Below are 26,695 nucleotides of genomic sequence, written 5' to 3'. Positions count from 1 at the left end.
GGCAGGATCTCTGGGGCCACGGCCCCCCAGCTCCTGGGCCCCAGGCCGCCCCTAACTGCCCGGGGTTGCAGGACCTGCGGCATCCAGCACCTGGAGCGGGCAGGCGAGAACCTGTCCCTCCTGACCTCCTTCTACTTCTGCATCGTCACCTTCTCCACCGTGGGCTACGGCGACGTCACGCCCAAGATCTGGCCGTCACAGCTGCTGGTGGTCATCATGATCTGCGTGGCCCTCGTGGTGCTCCCACTGCAGGTGGGTCCTCTGGGCACCAGCACTGGGTGGCACCAGCACTGGGTGGCACCAGCACTGGGTGGCACCAGCAAAGGGACAGGCGGGCGCCGGCAGAGGGAGGGGGCTGCTGGGGCTATGGCACAGTGCAGGGGCCACTCCCAGGAGGGGACAGCGAGGCCAGCCGGGCGGTGCCTGCTCCGTCGCACGCCCCCACTGAGGGTCTGTGGTGGGTCTGGTGGTGCTCAGCGTGGTGGGTAATGATGGAGTCCCAAGAGCTGGCCTTTTCCTTCTGGGGAGATGGTGGGTCTCCGGCGCCAGGACTGACCTGCCCCTCCCAGGCCCCAGGCAGAGTGCAGAGAGGGCTCAGGGTGGACAGCCGGCCCACTTCCCATCCACAGGCAGGTGCAGCAGCAGCTACCAGGCCCACAAGGAGCACACCCCCTGGGCCACCCCAGCAGCTTCCGTGTCACCACTGCTGAGGCCCACTGCCCACTGAGCAGAGGAGGGGGCAAGACCTCACGGGGAAAGGTGGGGCCTGGAGAGGGCAGCTGCCCAGGGTGTAAGTGCTCGGGCCTGGACTGCCTCTGCTACCTCCTCTAGGCACCCCAGCCCACCCTGGAAGGACCCTGCTATCGGGGAGATGGGAGAGGGAGGGGTCCCCTGTGGGTAGTGGAACATTTTCTAGGAGCCTGGGTGGGAGAAAGAGCCGAGGAGGTGGCCAGGGCCTTCTAGGAGTCAGACCCCCAGCTGGCTGTGGGATGCCAGGGAGACAGGGCAGTGCTTCCAGGGAGCCTCTGCTGACCCCGGACTCAGCCCCAGCTCCCTCCGCCTAAACAGCAGTGGGCATGGCACAGGTGTGGGCCCAGGCCAGGCCTGGCTCTTCCCCTCACTATATCTCAGTCAAAACTGTGACACCAGCTGTATGGCCCTCAGTGTGGGCCATGTTCTCCACATCTGCTGGGTTCCTTTCCCCTAACTTCAGATGGGGGCATGTGCATCTTTCCACCTGGTTGTCCACCACTCCACCACCCAGTGCCTCGAGTCCCGTTCCTGTAAGCTGCCCGCTCCTCTTTGGTCTGCCCCCCAGTTTTCGCTGATGAGCGAGTCTCTCTGTGTTCTAGAAGAAGCCAGCTGTGTGTGGCTTTCCCTTTACTTCCTGCTCCATCGCCGCTCCTGTCCCTTTGCTTACAGAATCTTCCATTCACAGATGGTCTTGACTTTTTTATTTTTTTAATTAGAGATGGGGTCTCCCTCTCATTTTGTTGCCCAGGCTGGCCTCAAACTCCTGAGCTCAAGCAATCCTCCTGCCTCAGCCTCAGAAATAGCTGGGATTACAGGCAGCCTGGCTTGGATTCACCAATCTTTGCCTTATGATTTCTGTTTTCCTGTCTTGACTAAAAAGATCATTCCTTCACTCGATCATAATCCTGGCTATTTTCTTCTAAAAGTGTAAAGCTCGCCTCTCACCTGGAGGGTTTCTCCCACCCGGAACCACCGTGTGGGGTGGGGGTGGAGCTGGGTTCTCCCTTCTGATGCCTGCTCCCCTACATCCTGCACTCTGCTCCTTTCTCTGCACATTTCAGAACCAGGCAAGGGCGGGAGCGAGGCCAGGAGCACAGTGTGGGGGGCACTCCGTGTGGTGACACTGCCTCCCTCCTCGGCCCACCTGCCCCAATCCATAAATCTCACCTCAAATTCTTCACCTTAATTACTTCTGCAAAGACCCTTTTGCAAATGGGGTCCCATCCTGAGGTGCAGGGGGACCTGGTTTCAGGGCCACCCTTCACCCTGCTACGGGCCCCCAGCCTCTGTCCCTGGTCGTCCCCGGCCACTGCACCTGCTGAGGCTGCTGCACCCAGATGCTCTGCAGAGGCCTTGGCCAATCCAGTCTCTGAATTCCCCACAAGCCCTTCCAGAGACATGTCCGAGAGGCCCCTGGGCCAGCTGAGGTCAGAGGATGAGTCAGCAGGGCCAATGCATCCCCCTTTCCCCCATGGGCCCACAGCCCAGGCACATGCAGCTCCACCTTCATGCTCCATCCAGCTCCTCTCCCCACCCCAAACACCCCAGAGTGAAGAGGAGCCCCAGCCTCAGCCAACCCCAGGGTCGCTTTCAAATAAAGCAGGAGCAAAGTGCTGTCTCCTGTGCTTCTCACGAGACCATGGCACCCACGGGTAAGGGCCAAATCGGGATGTGCGGCAGGCCTGTTCTGTGTCCCTCTGCTGCGTCCACAGCCTCCGGGCTGGGGCCGCCTTCCCATTCTGCTCCTGAAGCATTAGGGGGGCCCCCACCTCCCCTTATCTCCATTAAGAAGTAAGAGAAGGCCAGGAGCAGGGCTAACGCCTGTAACCCTAATACTTTGAAAGGCAAAGGTGGGAGGATGGCTTGAGCCCAGGAATTTGAGACCAGCCTGGGCAACATAGGGAGACTCCCATCTCCACCAAAAAATATGAAAATTAGCTGACTGTGGTGGTGTGCACCTGTAGTCCCAGTTACTTGGGAGGCTGAGGCAGGAGAATCGCCTGAGCCCTGAGGTTGAGGCTGCAGTGACACCGCACACTAGCCTGTGCAACAGAGAGTGGGACCCTGTTTCAAAAAAAAAAAGGAAAAAAAAAGGGCTAGGCACAATGGCTCCTGCCTGTAATCCCAGGACTTTGGAAGGCCAAGGTGGGTAGATCGCTTGAGATCAGGAGTTCAATACCAGCCTGGGAAACAGGGCAAAACCCCATCTATACCAAAAAATAGGAAAAATTAGCCAGGTGTGATGGCACACACCTGTAGTCCCAGCTCCTCGGGAGGCTGAGGTGGGAGGATCATTTAAGCCCAGGAGGCAGAGGTTACATACAGTGAGCCAAGATCACACCACTGCACTCCAGCCTGGGTGACAGAGCGAGATGCCATCTCAACACCATCTCAGAGAAAAAAAACAAGACAGGGTGACTCCAGGTGCACAGAGTCCTGCAGGCATCACACCTGCACTGCTCTTCAGGGAAATTCACGGAACAAATGTGCTGTCGTCACACGAGCTGATTTCATCAATGGGTGTGGCCATGGTGACAAGTGACCGACACCCCAGCAGCCTGCACGCAGAGGTGTCCCTGTAGCTCGGGCTCCGTGTCCGCAGTGGGATCCCTCAGGTCAGCTGCCGCCTGCCTGCCTTGTCTCCTTTCTCCCGTGTGGGGCAGGCAGAGCAGGCCCTGAGTGGGACAAGACCTGAGCAAGGCAGGCAGGAAGGCGGGGGCAGGGCCTGGGGGCTGGCGCACCCTCCGTCCCATCAGCCCTGCTAGGCCTGGTGCTCAAACCTGACCCAGGGTGGGCCTGTGCTGTCCCTGGCAGGGCTGTAGGTGATTGGGACAGTGATGCCACTGGCCCCACCATCTGAGTCACTCCCTGCCTCCTCCAAATGACTCTGGAAAGACTGAGCCTCTCACTGGCGATGGTAAGAGCGGGCTGCGGTGCCCTTGCTCTTGGTCTCCACCGAGCTGAATTCACCAGTAAAAGCCCTTGAAGCAGAGTGATGGCCCTAAGGCACTCGCTTACGAATGTACCTTCTGGAACATAGCAACGCCGGCTGGGGTCTCCTGGAAGCATCCATCCAGGCTGTTTGATCAGCAAGGCCGACAGGTGACCTAAACAGCAGACGTGTCCTCTGCCAGCCCTGGAGGCCAGAATCGGAAGTTGAGGGGTTGGCAGGACTGGCCCCGTCAGGCCACTTTGAGGGAGATTGTCCCATGCGCCTCTCCAGCTTCTGGTAGTGCCGCAATCCCTGGGCTCTATGGCTGGAGAAACCCCAGCCTCTGCCCCATCTGCACTTGGCCTCTTCTCTGTACCTCTCACTGGATTTAGGGCCCACTCTAACCCAGGGTGACCTTATCTTAAATCATTACATCTGCCGAGACCTATTTCCAAATCAGATCACATGGCGAGATTCTGGGCAGACAGGATTTTTAGGGTCACTGCGGAGCTGCCGTCATTAGCTCCTTCATCCTCACGGCAGCCCTGGAGGCAGGTGCCATGCTGCCATCTTGCAGGTAAGGAAGCTGAGGCTCAGAGGGGGGCTGTGAGCCCTGGGGTGTCTGACAGTAGAGCCCCCGCCAGCACCATCCACAGGGAAGCCTCTGTTCCAGTCGCCCTGGAGTCTTGAGCATCTCCCAGCTGTGGAACCTGTTTTGTGTGGCAAGGCAGTGAAGCCTCGTCACCGGAACAAAGCAGGTGCTGGATAAGTGCAACGAGATGGTCTCGTTTAGACCAGATGATAGCACATCCCCTGTGCAGGCCCACAGTCCATGGGAGCTCCTGCCATTGTTCATTTGTGTTCAATGAAGCCGGGCACCGTGACTCAGCCTGTAATCCCAGCACTTCAGGACGCCAAGGCAGGAGGATCGCTTGAGCCCAGGAGTTCGAAACCAGCCTGGACAATGTAGTGAGACCCCATCTCCACAAAAAATAAAACTGAAACTAGCTGGGCATGGTGGCAACACACCTGTAATCCCAGCTACTCAGGAGGCTTTGGAGGAGGATGGCTTGAGTCCAGGAGGTCAAGGCTGCAGTGAGCTGTGATCGCACCACTGCACTCCAGCCTGGGTGACAGAGCGAGACTCCATCTCAAAAAAAAAAAAAAAAAAAAAAAAAGCCAAAGACTTTTGCCTACAGGCAAGTGGGGCCAGTGCTGAGAGGCCCCAGTGAACTCTGTTTTGGATCTGTCTCTTTGAGTCTCAACACCGAGACCTTGCATCTGGGGAGCATGAGCCGGGGCAGGTGGCATCCTCAGACCCGCAGCCTCAAACCCCCCGCCCCCTGGACATGGGCTCCTGACTATGAGGCCTGTAAGTGCCTGGAGGGCCGGGGTCTGAAGCCTGATATGGCTGCCCTTACCATCAAGAGAGTGATCCCCAATTCCAGGGGCTAAGCCTCCCCACCCTCAGTTTACTCCACAGTCTCCAGCCACCCCTCCTCCCTTGGTCCCCACACATCCTGCCAGCTGGGCCTACGTCCTGCTCTGTGTCATCTGGGGCTATCAGCATCTACAGCTTCCATGTGGGAAAGGCCCCCCTAATGCAGGCGTCACCCCCTGGCCGGCCCTTCCCAGGCCCCCAGCAGACAGTCGTGTGTCAGGCCCCAGGTGCTTCGCCGGGAGCCCTCACTCCCCGGGCCTGCTCAGTGGTGCTCACCTGGTTCTTAACTGCAGTTCGAGGAGCTCGTCTACCTCTGGATGGAGCGGCAGAAGTCGGGGGGCAACTACAGCCGCCACCGCGCGCAGACGGAGAAGCACGTGGTCCTGTGCGTCAGCTCCCTCAAGATCGACCTCCTCATGGACTTCCTGAACGAGTTCTACGCCCACCCCCGGCTCCAGGTGAGGCCCCTGACCGCAGCCCAGCAGACGCCTCCCTCCTGGCCCCCAGAGATGCCATCCTCTCCCCAGGACTGCTTGGCAAGTCCCTGAGTCCTCAGCCTCAGTTTACCCCTTCAGTGAGGATGGCAGTCCACACTCAGGTCGGGGGGCCCTGCGGGGGCCTCCTTTCCCTCCCGCCAGCTGCAAGATCACAGTGAGCTCCAGGGCTCAGAGGTGGTGGGCACAAACACAGTCCTGAAGGCAGGGCCGCCCGGGTTGGGCAGGGGCTGGCTCAGAGGGTCTGACCCTCTGCCTGGCCGGCAGGACTATTACGTGGTCATCCTGTGCCCCACGGAGATGGATGTCCAGGTACGCAGAGTCCTGCAGATCCCTCTGTGGTCCCAGCGGGTCATCTACCTCCAGGGCTCTGCGCTCAAAGACCAGGACCTCATGCGAGCCAAGTGAGTGCTGGTGGGCAGAGGGGACAGCATGGGGGCACCTTCCTGAGACAGGTCGGCTGCTCAGGGCTAGGGCATTGGCCACCACTCTCATGGCCAAGGGTCCTGAGTTGGCCTGCCCAGCGAGCTGATCAGAGCAGGGGGTCCCGAGGGTGGGTGCCAGGAGCTCTTGGCCCAATATGAGTTGGTCCAGCTGTAGGTGGACCGTCTGAGGTGAACCATCCAGAGTGGACCATTCAGGGTAGACTGTCCAAAGTGGACCATCTCAGCATCTTCCTGAGACAGCTCAGCTGCTCAAGACTGAGGCATTGACCATCGCTCTCATGGCCAATGAGAGCCATTAGAGCATTGTAGACTATCCTCAGGGTGGACCATTTGGAGTGAACCATCCAGGATGGACATCTGGGATGGACTATCTAGGGTGAACCCTCCAGTGTAGACCGTCTGGGGTGGACCATTCAGGGTAGACCTGCTGGGATGGACCATTTAGGTTGGACCATCCAGGTTGGATCGTCCGGGGTGGATCATCTGGGGTGGACTGTTCAAAGTAGACTATCCAGGATGGACCATCCAGGGCACACTGTCTGGGGTGGACCTTCTGGAGCCTGTTGCAGCTTTTCCAGCTTAGGTCCCAAGCCCAGATGAGCAGGACCCTGCAGCCAGGCCCTTGTCCCTGTACCATACCCACTCTGGAGCATCCCGGGCAAGCCCACCCCAGCTGAGTCTCCGTCTCCCTTTTGCAGGGTGAGGGGCAGCTTTTGCGAGCTCCACCTTTCCCTGCTCCAAGTCTAGGGAAATCTTCTTTGTCAAGGTCTAGGGAGGCTCAAAATAGACCAGGGGCGGGAGAGTCGGCTACTGTGAGTCAAGGCAGGAGAATGGGGGCTGCAGGTGGAGCTTCTTTTTAAAGACAAATTGACAGAGTGACAGGGTAACAAGAGGGTACTGTTACCTGGAACTTTCCACAATGTGTTGGTGCACTTTCTGGGACATTCCCGGAAACCCCTCCTGGTGACGTTTGCATTCCAGGAGCCTGAATGTGTCCTTAGTGGCATAGTGTGGCTGGTACGCCCAGGGTCTCTCCCCATCGCTCCCCCTCCCCCGCCATGTCCAGAGCCCCAAGCTGGGGCCCATGGTCTATGGAACGCCACCTCCTTTGTGGTCCCGTCCCCAGCACACACAGGCAATGCACCTGCTTGGGCCCAGGGAGTGGGGAGAGGGCAGGGGCGTAGGCCATGCCCAGCCAGGCAGGGATGAGCCCAGGGCTGTGGGTACAGGGCCTGGGGCCCCTGCGGAGCAGGCAGTGGTGCCAGTGATGTGGTGGGGTTCCCTGCCCTTGGGCAGGGGCGACAGTTTCTCAGACAGCATCTCATCAGTTTCTGCAGTTTCCGTAGCTGGGCTTTCGGGAGACCCAGGAGGCGCTGGAAGTGACCACCCAGGTTCCCAGACCATAGACTAGCCAGGCCAGGGAGCGGACAGGGTCTCTGCCCCCAAGTTTCCCCCTCCCTCCTGCACCCCAGGCCAGCCCTGGGTGAATGTCAAATGGCAACATGCCAGATGGGTACCCCAGAAGCCCAGGTCAGGTTAGCTCCCCTGGTGCCCAGGTCACTGGCACACACTGAGGTGGGGTTTCCACCGGGCCTGCTCCTGCCAACCCCGGACCCCTAGCCCCTGCCACCTGGGAGTATGGACAAATCCAGGCAGCCACCACCAGCGGAGCCCCTCGCACGACCTCCTGATGCCCCTCCTACCTGGCCAACCTCAGGGACAAGCCGGGAGGTTCCTTCAGAGAACAGGGTCTGGGGGAGGAAGGGCAGGCACTGCCCTAGGAAGCACCATGGGCTCCCACTCAGGGCCGTGGCCAGAAGAAGCTGTCAGCTGGTGTCTCCAGGACACACCGTCCGCGGCGTCTGACCCCCTTGCCCCCACCCGCTGTCAGCCTGCACACGCTCAGGGGACAGGCATGGCTCCTGTGCCGCCTTCTTGAGTGTTGGAGCTTGAAGTCTCCCTAGGGTGTCCAGGAGTCCTGACCTGGCTCAGAGCCTGCCAGGGAGGGGCCAGGGAGTCTGGAGAGGCCCAGGATGCCTGTGGGGGGGCACTGGGATACCTGGGGGGGGCACAGGGATGCCTGCTGGTGGAGGGCATACAAGGATGCCTGTCAGGGGCGCTGTGATGTGGGTTGGTGGGGGGGCAGTACAGGGATGTCCACTGAGGGGGCACTGTGATGTCTGACCAGCAGAGAGCAGGGGCCTCCTCCTACCTTCCATCCTCCCCACCTTCCATCCTCCCCACCTTCCATCCTCCCCACCTTCCATCCAATGGTCCTCCCAACCTCTTCCCAGGGGAGGTCCTCCTCACCTCACCTTCACGACCCCCCAGCTGCACTGCCCACCTCCCCTGCTCCATCCGCACTCAGGCCCTGGTGCATTGCAGGATGGACAATGGGGAGGCCTGCTTCATTCTCAGCAGCAGGAACGAGGTGGACCGCACGGCTGCGGTGAGTGAGGCTGAGGCCCTGCCCAGGCGGGAAGGGCACCGTGGGGCTGGGGAGCGGGGGTCCCTGAGGGAAGAGACCTGCCCCAGGCTGCTGGTGCCACCCAGCAACCCACAGAGGCCAGCCCGTCTGCACTGACCAACCACTCACTCCGCCAGGACCACCAGACCATCCTGCGTGCCTGGGCCGTGAAGGACTTCGCCCCCAACTGCCCCCTCTATGTCCAGATCCTCAAACCTGAAAACAAGTTTCACGTCAAGTTTGCCGGTGCGTCTGGGGCAGGGTGGCTGCGCACGTGGGTGACGGTGCGTCTGGGACAGTTGTGCGTGTGCGTACACGGGTGACTGCATCTGGAGTAGGTGTGCGTGTGCGCGCACAGATGATAGTGCATCTGGGGTAGGTGTGCGTGTGCGCACGCGGGTGACAGTGCATCTGGGGTAGGTGTGCGTGCACGCATGGGTGCCGGCGCATCTGGGGCAGGGCGCAAGTGCACGCAGGTGACGGTGTGTCTGGGGCAGGGCGCACGTGCGCGCATGGGTGAGCTGTCTGGGGGAGTGGGAGGGGCCGGCCCTGGAGCTCCACACACAAGCACACTAGGAGGTGCTGGAGGGGACGGCGGACCCCCATCCTCACCGCATCCAAGAAGGGACCTAGAGGTTCCGACCTCTTCAGATGAACAGTCTTACACTGGGGCCCTGGGGTCAGTGAAGGCAGATTCAGAGGTCAGGTGGGGGCAGGAGCACCATCTGATGAGCACCTCTATGGGCAGGGACCATGCTGGGTGCCCGGGGGACAGGGGTCAGGCCCCATGCCAGGTGCACGGGGGACGGGGTCAGGGCCCACGTGGAGTGCCCAGAGCACAGGGGCCAGGGACCGCCCAGCCCTGGAGCTCCTCACTGAGCTGGGAGAGAAGCATAGGGATGATGGAAGATCCACCAAGGCTCAGACCAAGGAGGGGGTTGGGGTCCAGACACTCGGGCTGGTGATGCTGGAGCTGGACAGCAGACACATGGGGGGTCCGGGGGGGCACCAGGCAAGGGTGCGTCTGCACAGCACCTTCAGGAAGTGAGCAGATGCTGTGGGGAAGGAGAGAGCCGGCAGGGCAGCAGGTGGACCGGCCTACCCCACTTCCCGCAGACCACGTGGTGTGTGAGGAGGAGTGCAAGTATGCCATGCTGGCGCTGAACTGCATCTGCCCGGCCACCTCCACCCTCATCACCCTGCTGGTGCACACGTCCCGCGGCCAGTGAGTGCCCCGTGCCCCGCGGGACCGACCTCCGTGGCCCGGCCGGCGCAGGGAGACAAGGCAGGGCCTGCGTGGGGGCGGGGACGGGCTTCCCGGAGGAGGGGCGCGTGGCGGGCAAAAGTACTGCACAGGGAGGGGGTCCATGCCAGGGGAAGCGGAGGGGCCACCTGCAGACCCGGCCGGGCAGGAGGGGTAGCCACGGCCGAGGGTGACGCTCCCCCGGCCCCGCTCTGGCCCACAGGGAGGGACAGGAGTCCCCGGAGCAGTGGCAGCGCATGTACGGACGCTGCTCGGGCAACGAGGTGTACCACATCCGTATGGGCGACAGCAAGTTCTTCCGCGAGTACGAGGGCAAGAGCTTCACCTACGCGGCCTTCCACGCCCACAAGAAGTAAGGCCGGGCCACGGCCATAGGGCTGGCACTCCGGGGCTCCTCCGTGCCCTCCACACCCACCTGGTCAGGCACAGGAGTGGCCCTGGGGCGGGGCTGCAGAGGGCTCGGGGCAGGGCATCAGGTCATCCTGCCTGGCAAGGGCAGCCGCAGGACTGGGCTCCGGGTCCACATAAAAGCCTGCCACGCGGCTCCTCCCTGAGGCTCATGGGCTGACCCCAGCTCTCTGGTCCCCGACACCTCTGGGACAGGAGGGCCCGGCCAAGGTCCCTGACCCCAGATGGTCCCCAGGAGGAAGACGCGGAGCTCCAGTGGGGACTCTGGTGATTCGCGGAAAGGGTAGGCAGGGGCGGGACGGGGCGGGCGAGCGGCGGGGCCTGAAGTGCTGGTGCCCCGCCCAGGTACGGCGTGTGCCTCATTGGGCTGAAGCGAGAGGACAACAAGAGCATCCTGCTGAACCCGGGGCCCCGGCACATCCTGGCCGCCTCGGACACCTGCTTCTACATCAACATCACCAAGGAGGAGAACTCGGCCTTCATCTTCAAGCAGGAGGAGAAGCGGAAGAAGAGGGCCTTCTCGGGGCAGGGGCTGCACGAGGGTCCAGCCCGCCTGCCTGTGCACAGCATCATCGCTTCCATGGGTGAGCCGGGGCAGGCACGCGGGACTCCCTGGGGCCGCTCCTCTGGTGAGAGACCAGGCGGGACAAGGGCAGGTGACCAGGCGGGGCAGGTGACCAGGCGGGGCGGGAGACCAGGCCAGTGTGGCCTCCAGACCCAGCTCCTCTTGGCCTGTGCCTCCAACCTCGGATAAGTGGCGTCTCTCTGGGCCTGTTTTTGAATCTGTCAAACAGGGGTGTCCCCACCTTCCTGTGGCCACCTTTGTGGGCATTACTCACTGTGTCCAAGTGGAGCTGCCCACAGGACTGGTTGGCAGCTCAACTGGAGGCTCCCGGTGGTCCCATCAGCTCAGAGGGTCTGCTTCACATGTGTCCCTCAAACAGTCGGGGACCCTGACATCCAATGGGGCCGGGAATTGGTGGGATGAGGTGGCGGCAGCGGCCGAGGGCTTTGGCCTCTTATCGCGCCTTCAGGGATCCTCCCGGGGTGCCGCGTGCCAGACAGGGTCAGGCTACCTCTGAGCAGGTCCAGGCCCATGGCCCTGAGGGCAGCACCTACAATGCTGTTGCCGCCCTCCCAGACAGTTAGGGAGCAGGGCCAGGCCAGGAAGCCACTCAGGCCACAGACCCACGACCAGGCCAGGGCATTGCTGCCTCCGTACAGTGGCCCAGGCAGAGGCTGACCCTGCACACCCACCCTGGGGGGTTGTTACACAGTGGCTGCTGGGGCACCAGGTGGGTCAGTGCAGTGGGGCACAGTCTCCAAGACCCAGAGGGCCCTGGGGTTTGGAGATGTGCTGATGCAGAGCCTGCCGCCTGCCAGACCCCACAGGTTGCCGGCCCCTGTCTACGGCAGCTCACTGCGGGGGCCGGGCCTGGCCACAGGGCACTGGGGAGGCAGGCTGCTGCTGCCTAGCCACACCTCCACCTTCACCTGCACAGTGGGCACTCTGCCCCCAGGTGGCTTCCAGGAAACCAGGGTGACTCAGGCAACCCTCACTGCACCCACAGAGGCCCTGGGCCATACCTGGAGGTCCACAACCCCCACCTGGCAGCCTGGGGGTGGTGCAGGAGTGACAGAGTCTGCTCCCGCAGGCACTGAGTGATTCGGCTGCTCCCCACCTGGCCCTGTCTGCCAGGCAGCCTGACCAGCTGCCCGGGTCCCTAAGGCTGGGACCCCGACCCTAAGATCAGCCAACCCCCTCCTCAGGCAGCTGGTACTGAGGCCACAGCAGCTGGCCTGGGTGGTACCAATGGGGCACTGAGGTCCTCTGGGTCTTCGCTCAACATCATCACCCCAGAGGCCGCTGTCCCCGTTGTATGGAGGGGGAAACTGAGGCATAGAGATTGAAGCTCACCAGCTGGAACACAGGAGCCAGGCCGTGACAGGGTCTCCAGAGATGACTGTGTTTGCCTGAGCTCTGGGAACTTGCCGCCCCTGGAGGGTGGGAGTCGGGCTGCGGCCAAGCACAGGGCTCTCTTCCAGGGACAGTGGCCATGGACCTGCAGGGCACAGAGCACCGGCCCACGCAAAGCGGTGGGGGGGGTGGGGGCAGCAAGCTGGCACTGCCCACGGAGAACGGCTCGGGCAGCCGGCGGCCCAGCATCGCGCCCGTCCTGGAGCTAGCCGACAGCTCGGCCCTGCTGCCCTGCGACCTGCTGAGTGACCAGTCAGAGGACGAGGTGACGCCGTCGGACGACGAGGGGCTCTCCGTGGTAGAGTGAGTGCTGACTTGGAGATGGCTCCCAGTGCGGGGAGGAGCCACCGTGAGTGCGGGGGAGGGGAGCGTCGGAGCCTCCTCGGTGGTCCCCCATGCTCTGAACTGTAGCTTCTGGACAGCTCCCTGGAAGTCCTTGTTTGACAAATAGAACCTTCAGGGGACGTGACACACATCAGAGCCACAGCACTCTTGTCTCCAGGGAGCACTTAGAGTGTCATTGAGATGGGGGTGTGCTGGGCTGCACCCTTCCCAGTTGGGGCTGGGGGTGCAGAGCTAACTGGGGTGAGGCAGGTCACTGGGGCAGGGGCTGTGTGTCAGGCACCGGGTAGCACCATCCTCAGAGAGGGGCCCGTTCCCACCCACCTCACCAGCCCCACAGTGGTCCGGTCACTCTCTGAATCAGGATGGAGCCGGGCGGTGACCCCAGGCCATCCTCATCCACCCAGTGCCCTAGGTCTCCCCCTTAGCACCACAGAGCACAGAGAGGCAGAGCCCGCCTGACCAAGGGTGGGTCTCCTCTGAGCAGGGTCCCTGTGCAACCCCTGGGCAAGGCAGCATCCCAGCCTGGAAACCACAGCCCATCCTGAGCTGTTGTCCTGCCTAGGTTTGAAGCCAAGTCCTCCTGCTTCGAATTATAAGACAGGAGGCCCTACTCTGTTCTCAGCAGCTTCTGCCTCTTGGCCTCAGCCAGGACAGACAAGCGCCCCAACTGCAGGGCCCAAGGGCCCATCCTCAGCGGGGCTGCCTCACTCTGCCCTGGCCTTCGCCTCTGGGGTTGGGTCAACACACGGTAATAACAGCCCATAATTTCCCAGCGGCTGGGAAACAGCCCTGACCCATTGCGTGTGTGTGTTGGGTGCTGCTGAGGACGGGGTGGTGGCTACCTGGGGACAACAGCCTGGCTGGAAAAGGATGTGGATAAGAGCAAGGCCAGAGTGTCTGCCCCTCCAGCCTGGGGTGCCGGGGACGTCAGGGAGGCGTGGCAGGCGGGCAGAGCCCTGTGGGTTTTGCCTGTGGCTGCAAAGCCTCGTCTAAACTGTGGTGGGGGGAGAAAGACCACGTGGGGCATGGGGGTGGATGTGTGCAGGGGGGTGTTCTGTGTGTGTCCATGTATGTGTGGTGTGTGTTGTATGTGTGGTGTGTGTCCATATGTGTGATGTGTGTGGTGTGTCAATGTTGTCATGTGTGTTGTGGGTGTGTGGTGTGTCTGGGTGTGTGTGGTATATGTGTCCGTGTGTGTGTGGTGTGTGTATGTGTGGTGTATGGGGTGTTGTGTGTGGTGTGTGTGTGTGTTTGGTGTGTGGAGTGTGTCCATGTGTGGTGTGTGTTGTGTCTGTTGTGTGTGTGGTATGAGTTGCATATTTGTGTGTGGTGTGTCTGTGTGTGGTGTGGTGTGTGGTGTGTGTTGTGTATGTTGTGTGTCTGTGTATGTTGTGTGTGTGTGGTGTGTGTTGTGTCTGTATGTGTGCGTGTGTGGTGCATGTTGTGTCTGTGTGTGGTGTGTATGTTGTGTGTGTGGTGTGTATGTGTGTGTTGTGTGGTGTGTGTGTTGTGTGTTGTGTCTGTGTCTGTGTGTGGTGCATGTTGTGTCTGTGGTGTGTGTGTGTGTTGTGGTGTGTGTGTGTGTGTTGTGTCTGTGTGTGTGGTATGTGTTGTGTGTGTGTGTGTGTGGTGTGTGTGTGTTGTGTCTATGTGTCCGTGTGTGGTGCATGTTGTGTCTGTGTGTGGTGTGTGTTGTGTATGTTGTGTGTCCGTGTGTGTGGTGTGTGTCCTTGTGTCTGTGTGTGGTGCATGTTGTGTGTCCGTGCACATGGTGCACGTATGCGTATGTCAGCATGCGTTCATTTCTGTGTGCATGTGTTATGTGTACGTCCTGGTGTGTCCATTTCCATGTGCCTGTATGTGGCTATGTGTTGTGTGCATGTGTCTGGATGTGTCCACCTCCACGTGTGCACGTGTGAACATCTCCACTGTGCGTGTGTGTTGGGTGGAGTCTCACCTCAGACCCTCAGGGAAGGGTGGGCCCAGGGTACAGCCTGCCTTGTCCCACCCCAGAGTAGCTGAGGGCCCCAGAGTAGCTGAGGGCTGACCATGCGGGTTCCTGAGCTGACTAGGTGAGGGGCGAGCCCCACCACCACCCCCTCCCACACCTGGGTGAGGGCAGCAGCAGTGAGGGCCCTGCCCACCCCGCAGTCTCCTCCAGTCCCCCAAGGCCCCGGTAGGGCCAAGTCCATGCCTCTCCAGCCCTGGCCTTGCAGCCGCTGCTGACCCGTCAGGCAGGCATGAATCCTTAAGGTTTGGCACCTGTGTGGGTGCCCTGGACACTGCCCTGCAGGACACACTGGGTCCTGGGTGCCAAGGCTGGGCAGGCCTCATGACACGGTGATCACAGGCTCAGCTGGAGGAGCGTTTGCTAATGCACAGGTGGTTGAGGGAAGAGCAGGCCACCTTGGGCCAGCTGTGCGTGACCCCAAGCAACATGGCTGTGGGTGGAGTGGGTGCCCTCGAGTCCCCCAGCCTGGGCTGGGGGGGGCCCAGCGCAGACCCAGCCACCTCTGTGCAGCTGTGCTGAGGGCTCCTGTCTCCTGCCCCAGGTACGTGAAGGGCTACCCTCCCAACTCGCCCTACATTGGCAGCTCCCCAACCCTGTGCCACCTCCTGCCTGTGAAGGCCCCATTCTGCTGCCTGCGGCTGGACAAGGTAAGGCTGGCGGCTCGGCCGCACTCTGTACCCCCAGACGCCGGCACCGGGCCATGCACACCTGCCCTGGTTTCTCTTTGGTCACTTTACATTTCACTATCATTGCAAACTTCTAGCAAAGCTGCAAGAATAGGAAAGCCGCAGACCCTTCACCCAGATTCAGCAGACGTTCCCTTCCCGTCCCGTTTGGGCTCTCCCTCTCCCAGTTTCTATGTTAGAGGCCCGTGTTTTCTGAACCATTTTGAGAACAGGTTGGAGCCACCACACCCCTTTCCCCTAATACATCCACATGCCTTCCCAAAGATGAAGAACCATCTTGTAACCACAGCTTGTTAGGGCAGGGACCCTGGTCCGGCATGAATGTCTGATCCACTGTCCAGGTTCAGATTGCGCCGAGGGCCCCGACAGCCTTCAGTATCCTGCGTGACAGTGTTTTCCCCGCAGGGAGCCTGTCCCGGCTGCGTCTGAGCACCCCTTTCTCATTACTCTCCGTTAATCTGGAATGTTCCCTGGGGTCTCTTGACCTTAATATTTTTGCAGAGCGGGGACCAGTGACTTGGTGGCGGGTGGGTCTGCCGATGTTTCTTGGTGGTGGGACTCTGCCTGCATGTGGGGCCAGCCCTCCCTGGAAATTCGGGGGTCAGTTGTCAGGTCATTGGCGATGTTAACTTGGATCTGGTGGCAAACTAGGGTCAGCAGGTTTCCCCACTGTGAAAATTACTGTTTTCCTTCTGGAGTTAGCAGCTTCTCTGTGGGGGACGTGTTGAGGTCAGGAAAGCAAACCGCTCGACCCAGCGGCTTCAGCATCCATCAGTGGGTTCTTTTTTGTTTATTTGTTGTTTGGGTTTTTTTTGAGACGAGGTCCCACTCTGTCATCCAGGCTGGAGTGCAGTGGTGGCATCATAGCTCACTACAGCCTCCACCTCCCAGGCTCAAGGGGTCCTCCCACCTCAGCCTCCTGAGTGGCTGGGACCACAGGCACGCACCACCACGCCTGGCTAATTTTATTTTTATTTTTGTAGCGATGGGGGGGGTCTCCCTATGTTGCCCAGGCTAGTCTCGAACTCCTGGACTCAAGTGATCCTCCCACCTCGGCCTCCCAAAGTCCTGGGGTTACAGGCCTGAGCCACCACGCCGGCCATCAGTGGATGGTTTCCAGTTCCGGAATCTCTCTCCAGCTGTGTGTTAGGGCTCAGCCACCGAGGGGACCTCCTCTTCCCCATATGTGTGTCCTCCACGGACCACAGGCTCCCAGCGTATTCTGTGGGTTGTAATCTGTGGCTGGTCATCGCAGCAGCAGCATCCTTGACAGATCGTTGTTGATTCTGATGCTCAGACCCCCTGGGTTCTCTGGGTGGGGTGGGGGCCTTCAAGTGGTTTCTGGGTGTTTCTGGCACGACCCCCTCACCCTTTGAGCTCATCTGTGCTTTCCAACCGGAGATGTTCCAGCCACATCTTGGCCTTCCCCTGCTCCAGTCTGGAATGAACCACTTCTCCAAGGAAGCCTGATTTCTTTTAGTGGAAAATGATGATTGAAAACCAAGATCTGGGCATGTGGCGTGCTCACGGCTGCTGGCGTCCCTGCTCTGAGCCTCTTGGTGAACAAAATGAGAAAAAGTGTGTGCACACACGCGACACGTATCTGTGCCCATGCCTGAATCTCCAGCCACATGCCAAAACCACATATTCACATGGACACTGCCCTTTCCACCCCTGACACGACTCTGCTCTGTGCCGCCTGTGGGCACAGCTGTAGCATCTGGTGGTGCCTGTAGCTCCCACCAGGCGCATGTAGGCCGTGAAAGGGCCATGGGCCGAGAGGCTGACGGCTTGGTGTTCAGGGGGGTTGTTTGGTGAGGGGTCTGGGAGGGCTCCAGTGGCCAGTAGGAGCCAGCCCTGATTCCAGCATCTGCCCCCAGGGCTGCAAGCACAACAGCTATGAAGACGCCAAGGCTTACGGGTTCAAGAACAAGCTGATCATCGTCTCGGCAGAGACGGCCGGCAACGGGCTGTACAACTTCATCGTGCCGCTGCGGGCCTACTACAGATCCCGCAAGGAGTTAAACCCCATTGTGCTGCTGCTGGACAATAAGTGAGGCTCCTGGGCTCTGCCCACCGCGCCCACCCGGGCCCTCAGACCTGCAGCCAGCAGCCTCCCCGACTGGGCCCACCCTTCACCTTTGCAGAGGGCATGGGAACATGGGGCCTCTGACCTGGTCCTCTCAGCTTTCCCAAAAAGGGGGGCTCTCCTCCCTGCTCCCAACTCCTCCTGCTCCCAGCTCCCCCAAGCTCCCACTCCTGCTCCCAGCTCCTCTCCACTCCCAGCTCCTCTAGCTCCCAGCTCTTTCTCACTCCCAGCTCCTCTGGCTCCCAGCTCCTCCCCACTCCCAGCTCCTCTCCTAGCTCCTCCCCACTCCCAGCTCCTCTCTACTCCTAGCTCCTCCCCACTCCCAGCTCCTCTAGCTCCCAGCTCCTCTCCACTCCCAGCTCCTCTAGCTCCCAGCTCCTCTAGCTCCCAGCTCCTCTAGCTCCCAGCTCTTCCTCACTCCCAGCTCCTCTGGCTCTCAGCTCCTCCCCACTCCCAGCTCCTCTCTACTCCCAGCTTCTCCAGCTCCCAGCTCCTCCTCACTCCCAGCTCCTCTGGCTCTCAGCTCCTCTAGCTCTCAGCTCCTCCGGCTCTCAGCTCCTCTAGCTCTCAGCTCCTCCACATTCCCAGCTCCTCCAGCTCCTCCTTGCTCCCAGCTCCTCCCCGCTCCCAACTCTTCCTTGCACCAGCTCCTCCCCACTCCCAGTTCCTCTGTCTCCCAGCTCCTCCCTGCTCCCAGCTCCTCCCTGCTCTCAGCTTCTGTGGCTCCCAGCTCCTCCCACTCTGGTCATCTCTCTCCCTTTCCCCCTCCTCCTTTGTCACTCCTTCTGTCCTATTTGCCTCCTGCTCCACTCATTCTGAGCCCCAGGATCTTCCTCCCAGGCACCTTTTTGCCTAGGGGACCCCTTTTTGTACCTTTGTGCCTAGAGGACCCCGGGACCCTGACAGCTGAGCCCAGGGTCATCTTGGCTGTGTGACCTCAGCAAGTCCCACCCTCCCGGGCCTTGGTTTCCCCTTGAATAAAATAAAGAATGGTCTGCTGGCCTTAAAGCATCCCCCAGGTCCCATACACTGCGGTTCTGGGGAACCCCTGCCTGACCCAGCTCTGCGCATGGAGGGTAGGGCCTCACTGGGCCTGGGGAGGGCAGGCCTTGGAGCCGGGTGGGCCCCTCCAGGACCGCTGTCCCCACAGGCCCGACCACCACTTCCTGGAAGCCATCTGCTGCTTCCCCATGGTCTACTACATGGAGGGCTCTGTGGACAAGTAAGGCATGGCCGGTCATGGCTCGAGGGGGCTCCACACCCACCCCTCCCCTCCTCTTCCAAAGTCTGGGGTGGCCCCGACTGCAGGTGGGGTGGGGGGCTGAGGTCCTCCTGCCTTCTGACCAAATCCCGGGGGTCTGTTGGTGGGGAGTGGGCCATCCTCAGCCACGGGCTCCTGGTCCCGCCACCAGCCTGGACAGCCTGCTGCAGTGCGGAATCATCTATGCTGACAACCTGGTGGTGGTGGACAAGGAGAGCACCATGAGTGCCGAGGAGGACTACATGGCGGACGCCAAGACCATTGTCAACGTGCAGACCATGTTCCGGTGCGCCCAGCGTCCGGGGCTCGGCTCCAAACCACCCCACAGCCACGACCATGGGCCCTCGTCCTGAGACTCCCACAGCCATGACCACGGGCCCCCGCCCTGAGACCCCCAGGGCCAAGACCATGGGCCCTGCCCTAAGACCCCCACCCACAGCCACACGATCATGGGCCCCCACCCTGAGACCTCCCACAGCCATAATGGCCCCACCCTGAGACCCCCACTGCCACTGTGGCCCCGCCCTGAGCCACCTCCACCTCCCCCAGGCTCTTCCCCAGCCTCAGCATCACCACGGAGCTCACCCACCCTTCCAACATGCGCTTCATGCAGTTCCGCGCCAAGGACAGCTACTCTCTGGCTCTTTCCAAACTAGAAAAGGTGAGCAGCCCTGCCCCGTGCCAGCTGCCACCCCAGGACCCCAGAAAGAGTGGGAGAAATGGGCTTGGGGAAAGGGGGCCAGTGCCATGGGAGGCGGGGCTTCTGCCCCCTCCTGCTGGGGAGCTCAGGAGAAGGGGTGGGGGCCCAGCATGGACAGGGGGCTCTTGATGGTGGAGCCAGGAGGTGGAGGCAGGGCGTTTCCCTGACCTTGTGTGGGGCACTGGGAATGTGGCCCGTAGCAGCCCTCCATCTCCCTGAGCAGGGACCGGGCCTGGCCGTGTCTAGAGGCCAAGGCCATCTGTTCTGGGATGGTCAGTTGGTCAGAACCCCCGTAGGGAGCCCTCAGGTCGGTGGTTCCACATAGTTGGGCTGGTAGCTCTTAGTACAAGTAATACACACGGCTGCGCCCTTCCAGACTCCTCCGCTGCCCCGGCCGCTACGCCCGACCTTGAAACAGGTTCATTGTAACCACTGCCTCCTTGTATTGACAAGGGACCGAGGGCCTGAGGGGAAAGGAGCCTGCCCTGGATTGCATGGTGTAGCAAGTGGCTGGGCTGGAATTGGCTTTCTGCCTCAGGAGCTCCATGACGAGCACCACCCAGGATCAGGTGTGGAACGCAGGGGCACAGGCACTGTTGCTGTTGCCTTGATGTTTGGCTGACCCCAGCCCCACCCCATTCCCCACCTGCTCAGGCTGGGGCAGTACCACCTTGTCTACACGGGGGCCAGCGCCCGGGCAGCCCTAGGCTGAGACCAGGGAGCAAGAACCTTGGTCAGGAGCAGCAATGCTGTCTGTTCCACACAAACCCCGAGCTCACCGGTCTGGGCTGAAGTCCTCATCGGCGAGCTGCTGGGGCCTGCGTCGCTGGAGGAGTGTGACACCGTGGAGTAACTACTGAGCCAGGCCAGGCCTGACCACCAACACCAGGCAGAGGACACACATGGGCACTGCCTGCGACATGGACACGGCTTTGTCCCACCTGAACCTGATGGAGAGTGAAAGTGTGTTCCGGCCAGCCAGAGTCAGTTCTGCCCCATAGAGACGCAAGGAGGCCTGGCTGGTCAGCCACCAGGTCAATAGGGGCACCTGCCTCGGAGATGCCAGGCTGAGGCACAGGGGGATGCTCGGGCAGCTGATCTCACCACAGGAGAGGGCTCTGTCTGCACTGCCCGCCACCCAAGCCCACCCTAGAGCCTGCCCTGCCCGGTGTCAGGAGCTCCTGGCCCCAGTCCCCGGCTCAGCTGGCAGAGGGGTGTGCTCTGCAGCTCAAACCGTGCAAGGGGAAGAAGTTTGCAGGATTCTGTGTTCAGGGGCCGGGCCGCTCCCCAGGGCTGGGAGGACTCTCCAGATCTAGAAGACTGAGTCTGACCCAGTGTGGACCGGGAGGCTGCTGTGCAGTCGGGGTCCAGGTAGTCATCCTGGCGCAGCTCCTCTGGCCTCAGCCTGGCACCTCTCTGTCCCACAAGATGGCTTGAAGGTTGTGTCAGCAAGCACGCGGACAACACGCTCCTACCGGCCTTCCACCAGGCAGCCATCGCCAATCACCCACCCTCTGCCCACTGTGGAGCCCCAGCTCCTTCCCCAGCTTCGCCTCCACCGGGGCCCTGTGCTGCCAGGGCGAGTGCGGCCAGCTCTCCATCTCAGGGCAGTGGACAGTCCTGGGCTCCAGCTCCAGTCATGTGGTTCTGCGGCAGTTGTGTGACAGGGACCAAGGAGAAGTCAGGGAGAAGTCCTCCAAGGAGAAGTCAGGACGTCAGCAAAGCCCCTGGAAGCAGCCGTGAGTTCCTCTGGGCTGACATGGTGCTGGGGTCCATGTGCAACAGACACCCTGGACCCTGGGCAGGGCCAGGCATATACAGAGACGTGGGGCCAAGGGAAGAGAGGGCGCCGTGGACCACCTGACCCATCGCCCTCTGGAGAGGCTGGGATCTGCCTCCCTGGCATGCAAGGATCCCGTAGAAGGAACCAGGGGCCGCGTCTTCTCCAGCCTGGGTAGCCTTGGCGCCAGCTTCCCTGTGGGTCTGACAGGCCAGCATACGGTGACCTGCTTCCAAGAGGGACACCTGTGGCAACTTCAGACCCTTATTTAAAAGACATTAATGCCAATTTATTATTATAAAAATGTACGTTTATTATATTATGTATTTTACTTCAAAGAATACTGAAAAAAAAAAAAACCCAAATCCCTGCAGCCAACATCTGCTACATCCAGGCACAGTGGAAGGATAAAGACAGGATTCCAGGCATGACTCCGGAAGGAAAAAGGGAGGAGGTGGAGATGGCATACAGGGCCATCAGTGGCATGGCAGCTCATGCCTGTAATCCCAGCACTTTTGGAGGCTGAAGCAGGAGGATCACTTGAGGCCAGAAGTTCAAGACCAGCCCAGTCAACATAGCAAGTCCTCATCTATACCAAAAATTTAAAGGCTGGGTGCGGTGGCTCACGCCCGTAATCCCAGCACTTCGGGAGGCCAAGGTGAATGGATCACCTCAGGTCAGGAGTTCAAGACCAGGTTGGCCAACATGGAGAAACCCTGTCTCTACTAAAGACAAAAAGTAGCCGGGCGCAGGCCTGTAATCCCAGATACTTGGGAGGCTAGGGCAGGAGAATTGCTTGAACCCATGAGGCAGAGGTTGCAGTGAGCCAAGATTGTGCCACTGCACGCCAGGCTGGGCGACAGAGTGAGACCCTGTCTCAAAACACAAAGCAAAAGAATAAAACTATTATTAAGGATGCTGCCGGTGGGCTGACATGCATCCCCCCTTAAGGGCTGGCTCCAGAAGGTTCTCAGAGCCCTAGTGTGAGAGGAGCCTCTCCTGCCGCCCACCTCCCCCGCCGTCCACCTCCCCTGGTCTCCAGCACCCAGGACTCCTCTGCCACTTTATTGCTTTCACATGGTCAGCTTGTGTGATCTCTCCTCACCAGGAGCCTTCCTTCAGGCTGGCTCTGCCCGTCCCGGGGCTGCACGGTGCCTGCCCTGCTCCCTCTGACTGGAGGTCTCGTTCTCAGGAAGGGCTCATCCACCCCTGTGTGCTCCTGTCTTCGCTGTCACTTGTGAACGGGACCCGCTCAGCCCCTGCTGAAGCCCTCCTGTCCCTCCAGGGCCGCCACCTGCCGGGCCTTCAGCAGAACGAAGAAGTGGGTTTCTTGTCCAGAAAGCAGGAGGAAATCTCTGGAAGGTCCTGAAACATCCAGCTTTTTCCTTCCATGTCTCTCTCTGGCCCTGTCGTGGTTCTTGCTTCCTGTTTAGCGTTGTTCTGAGTAAAGGAAAATTAAAATTGCAAGTTGTTTAGGAATTTCATGTTCATCTCCATGAAGTGCAGCTGGAATTCTGGATGCAAGTCACCGTGATTGCAAACTCACACGCCCGTCGCAGCTCATCGCACCTGGTTCTTGCTCCAACAGTGGGAACGCTGCACGGAACTAACTACGCTGTTTCTCACGCCCCAGCCTTCCCGCCGGTCACTGAGTAAGGGCGGACCGGGAGGAAAAGGGGCTTCTGCCTGATTGTCCTGTCGCTGTCATTTCTTTTATCTGTGAATCGAGTTCTGGTTCCAGGGGGAAGTGTGGCCTCCGTGGGCGCACACACCTGCCTGTGCACACTTGCTTGGAGGCCGAGCTCCAGGGTTGGGGCTCTCTGCTGAAGAATGGCCCGAGAGATGGCCACAGCCGAGTCCGGAACCCGTGGATGTACCACCTCACGTGGCATAAGGATCTCTGCAGATGGGATTAAGTCACGGGCCTCGAGATAGGAGATTCCCCTGGAGCATCCAGCAGGTTCACGCCGTCAGGGTCCTTCTAGGGAAAGGCCAGAGGTCCCTGTCCGGTGGGAAGCAGCTGCACAGCCAGCTCTGAAGAGGGAAGAGGGAGCCACGAGCCAAGGCAGGCGGCCTCCAGGAGCTGGAAAAGGCGAGAGAAGGAGCCCCTCCGGCATCCAGAGGGAGCAGGGCCCTGCCCAGGCCTGGATCCAGCCAGAGACACTTCAAACTCCTAAATCCAGAACCGGGAGAGAGGAGACAGGTGTCGTTTTAGCTGCTAAGTTTGCAGTCATTTGTTACGGGAGCCCCAGGAAACTCACACAGCGGGTCCATGGTGAGCCTGGAGCGCCGGGACAGGAGGCCAAGGACAGCAGGCAGCCTGATGCTTGCTCCTCCTCAGCCCAGGCCCCACGCGCCCTCCGACACCACTTTAAAAAAGTGCAGGAGAGGATTATCAGGAGGATTTGGAATGTTGGGATGGCAAGAGCAGGGCACTTGACCAAACGCAGTGCCTATGGCAGCCACCGGGAGTCGGTCTTCTCATCAGAGCCCCACATCACTCCTCCTGGGCTGTTGCCCTGAGTGTGTCTGGGAAGATACAGCTGGTTCAGGCCTGCTGGTGTGTGCACACATGCACACACACACTGTGTACACATACACCATGCACATGTGCACACAGGTCCCATGCACACACATGTATGGTGCACACGTGCACATACAGTGCCCTCACCTCCGTGGCTGCCATGCCACTGAAGGGACCTCAGCACCAGCCCATCTGAGGCCCCTCCTTTCCCACAGAGGGAGCGAGAGAACGGCTCTAACCTGGCCTTCATGTTCCGCCTGCCCTTTGCTGCCGGCCGCGTCTTCAGCATCAGCATGTTGGACACACTGCTCTATCAGGTCAGCTGGGAAGCGGCAGCAGGAGGGCGGCTCCTGGGTGGGACCCCCGTCATGCCCTCGACTCTGCAGCCTGGTCCCCACTCTGAGTGACAGGCCTCCCTCTGAACGACCTTCCCTGGATTCCAAGGAGACCTCTGGGCCCTGTCCTTGCCCTGGGGATTTCTGGGCCCTTTTTGACCTATGGGTGCCTGGCAAGTGCGTTTTCTTAGAAAAGGCATTCCAGAACTCTGCCTGTGGGTCATGTGGTGCTTGGGTACCTGGTGGTTGTGTGTGCGTGAGGGGGGCGAGCCTGTGGCCGGTGGGGTGTGGACCTGTGTCCTACGCCCATGCCCATGTGCCTTGCTGTGGCCCCCTCCCTCCCTGGCCAGTCCTTCGTGAAGGACTACATGATCACCATCACCCGGCTGCTGCTGGGCCTGGACACCACGCCGGGATCGGGGTACCTCTGTGCCGTAAGTGCCCCTGGCCGGGCCGGGCTGGGGTGTGCTGGGCTGTCCCGAGTGGGTGGATGGGCACCCGCCCCCGATTCACAGTGGCCAGGAGGCTCTGGGTGCCGCCACCTGCCCCAGCCGACTCAGAGCTCCTGCCCTGCAGATGAAAATCACGGAGGACGACCTGTGGATCCGCACGTACGGCCGCCTCTTCCAGAAGCTCTGCTCCTCCAGCGCCGAGATCCCCATCGGCATCTACCGGACAGAGAGCCACGTCTTCTCCACCTCGGAGGTTCTGGGGCAGCCCCTGTCCTGTGTGACCCACATCATCCCCACCTTCCGGGGGCTGGGACCGTGGCAGCCCCTGTCCTGTGTGACCCGCACCATCCAGGGGCTGGGACCATGGCAGCCCCGCTGTCCTGTGTGACCCACGCCATCCCCAGCTTCCGGGGGCTGGGACCATGGCAGCCCCGCTGTCCTGTGTGACCCACGCCATCCCCACCTTCCGGGGGCTGGGACTGTGGCAGCCCTACTGTCCTGTGTGACCCACGCCATCCCAACCTTCCGGGGGCTGGGACCGTGGCAGCCCCACTGTCCTGTGTGACCCACACCATCCGGGGGCTGGTACCGTGGCAGCCCCACTGTCCTGTGTGACCCACGCCATCCCCACCATCCGGGGGCTGGGACCATGGCAGCCCCACTGTCCTGTGTGACCCACGCCATCCCCAGCTTCCGGGGGCTGGGACCGTGGCAGCCCCACTGTCCTGTGTGACCCACGCCATCCCCACCTTCCGGGGGCTGGGACCGTGGCAGCCCCGCTGTCCTGTGTGACCCACGCCATCCCCACCTTCCGGGGGCTGGGACCGTGGCAGCCCCGCTGTCCTGTGTGACCCACGCCATCCCCAGCTTCCGGGGGCTGGGACCGTGGCAGCCCCGCTGTCCTGTGTGACCCACGCCATCCCAACCTTCCGGGGGCTGGGACCGTGGCAGCCCCACTGTCCTGTGTGACCCACGCCATCCCCACCATCCGGGGGCTGGGACCATGGCAGCCCCGCTGTCCTGTGTGACCCACGCCATCCCCAGCTTCCGGGGGCTGGGACCGTGGCAGCCCCGCTGTCCTGTGTGACCCACGCCATCCCCAGCTTCCGGGGGCTGGGACCGTGGCAGCCCCGCTGTCCTGTGTGACCCACGCCATCCCCACCTTCCGGGGGCTGGGACCGTGGCAGCCCCGCTGTCCTGTGTGACCCACGCCATCCCCACCTTCCGGGGGCTGGGACCGTGGCAGCCCCGCTGTCCTGTGTGACCCACGCCATCCCAACCTTCCGGGGGCTGGGACCGTGGCAGCCCCACTGTCCTGTGTGACCCACACCATCCGGGGGCTGGTACCGTGGCAGCCCCACTGTCCTGTGTGACCCACGCCATCCCCACCATCCGGGGGCTGGGACCATGGCAGCCCCGCTGTCCTGTGTGACCCACGCCATCCCCAGCTTCCGGGGGCTGGGACCGTGGCAGCCCCGCTGTCCTGTGTGACCCACGCCATCCCCAGCTTCCGGGGGCTGGGACCGTGGCAGCCCCGCTGTCCTGTGTGACCCACGCCATCCCCACCTTCCGGGGGCTGGGACCGTGGCAGCCCCGCTGTCCTGTGTGACCCACGCCATCCCCAGCTTCCGGGGGCTGGGACCGTGGCAGCCCCGCTGTCCTGTGTGACCCACGCCATCCCCAGCTTCCGGGGGCTGGGACCGTGGCAGCCCCGCTGTCCTGTGTGACCCACGCCATCCCCACCTTCCGGGGGCTGGTACCGTGGCAGCCCCTGTCCTGTGTGACCCACGCCATCCCCACCTTCCGGGGGCTGGGACCGTGGCAGCCCCGCTGTCCTGTGTGACCCACGCCATCCCCACCTTCCGGGGGCTGGGACCGTGGCAGCCCCGCTGTCCTGTGTGACCCACGCCATCCCCACCTTCCGGGGGCTGGGACCGTGGCAGCCCCGCTGTCCTGTGTGACCCACGCCATCCCCAGCTTCCGGGGGCTGGGACCGTGGCAGCCCCGCTGTCCTGTGTGACCCACGCCATCCCCACCTTCCGGGGGCTGGGACTGTGGCAGCCGCGCTGTCCTGTGTGACCCACGCCATCCCCACCTTCAGTGTTGGGAACTAGATCAGCTTTGCCACTGCCGGCAGCTCTTTCCGTCTGGTCCGTGTGCCCACATGCAGTGCTTCCAGCTGGAGCAGCCATGACCCCTACTGGGGGCAAAGAGGCTCAGGGGAGGCTTGAGGAAGAAGATGGGCAGCCCCTGTGCTGCAGCCCACACAGCGGTGGGCACCGTGCCTGCCAGCCCTAAGCGTGTTCCATGCAGACCCCAGGCTGAGGCG

General features: G+C 61.5%; 1 protein-coding gene across 2 annotated transcripts in view; it reads left to right on the top strand.

Moving 5' to 3' along the window:
• The window catches only part of KCNT1 (potassium sodium-activated channel subfamily T member 1), a 56,700-nt gene that overhangs the window by 22,102 nt on the left and 7,903 nt on the right, over positions 1-26,695 (top strand). For both annotated transcript variants that reach the window (XM_030919395.1, XM_030919396.1), the window contains exons 10-26: positions 72-252; positions 5,420-5,584; positions 5,888-6,024; positions 8,452-8,515; positions 8,671-8,779; positions 9,650-9,758; positions 10,000-10,149; positions 10,551-10,789; positions 12,252-12,486; positions 15,081-15,186; positions 17,106-17,278; positions 18,465-18,536; positions 18,727-18,861; positions 19,125-19,236; positions 23,795-23,896; positions 24,265-24,348; positions 24,491-24,619. In XM_030919395.1, the coding sequence (XP_030775255.1) occupies positions 72-252; positions 5,420-5,584; positions 5,888-6,024; positions 8,452-8,515; positions 8,671-8,779; positions 9,650-9,758; positions 10,000-10,149; positions 10,551-10,789; positions 12,252-12,486; positions 15,081-15,186; positions 17,106-17,278; positions 18,465-18,536; positions 18,727-18,861; positions 19,125-19,236; positions 23,795-23,896; positions 24,265-24,348; positions 24,491-24,619 (2,302 nt within the window). The remainder of the gene's footprint in view (positions 1-71; positions 253-5,419; positions 5,585-5,887; positions 6,025-8,451; positions 8,516-8,670; positions 8,780-9,649; positions 9,759-9,999; positions 10,150-10,550; positions 10,790-12,251; positions 12,487-15,080; positions 15,187-17,105; positions 17,279-18,464; positions 18,537-18,726; positions 18,862-19,124; positions 19,237-23,794; positions 23,897-24,264; positions 24,349-24,490; positions 24,620-26,695) is intronic.

The sequence above is a fragment of the Rhinopithecus roxellana genome, chromosome 16, assembly GCF_007565055.1.
Source record: "Rhinopithecus roxellana isolate Shanxi Qingling chromosome 16, ASM756505v1, whole genome shotgun sequence".
Taxonomy (NCBI): Eukaryota; Metazoa; Chordata; class Mammalia; order Primates; family Cercopithecidae; genus Rhinopithecus; species Rhinopithecus roxellana.
This window is presented reverse-complemented; position numbering and strand designations above follow the sequence as displayed.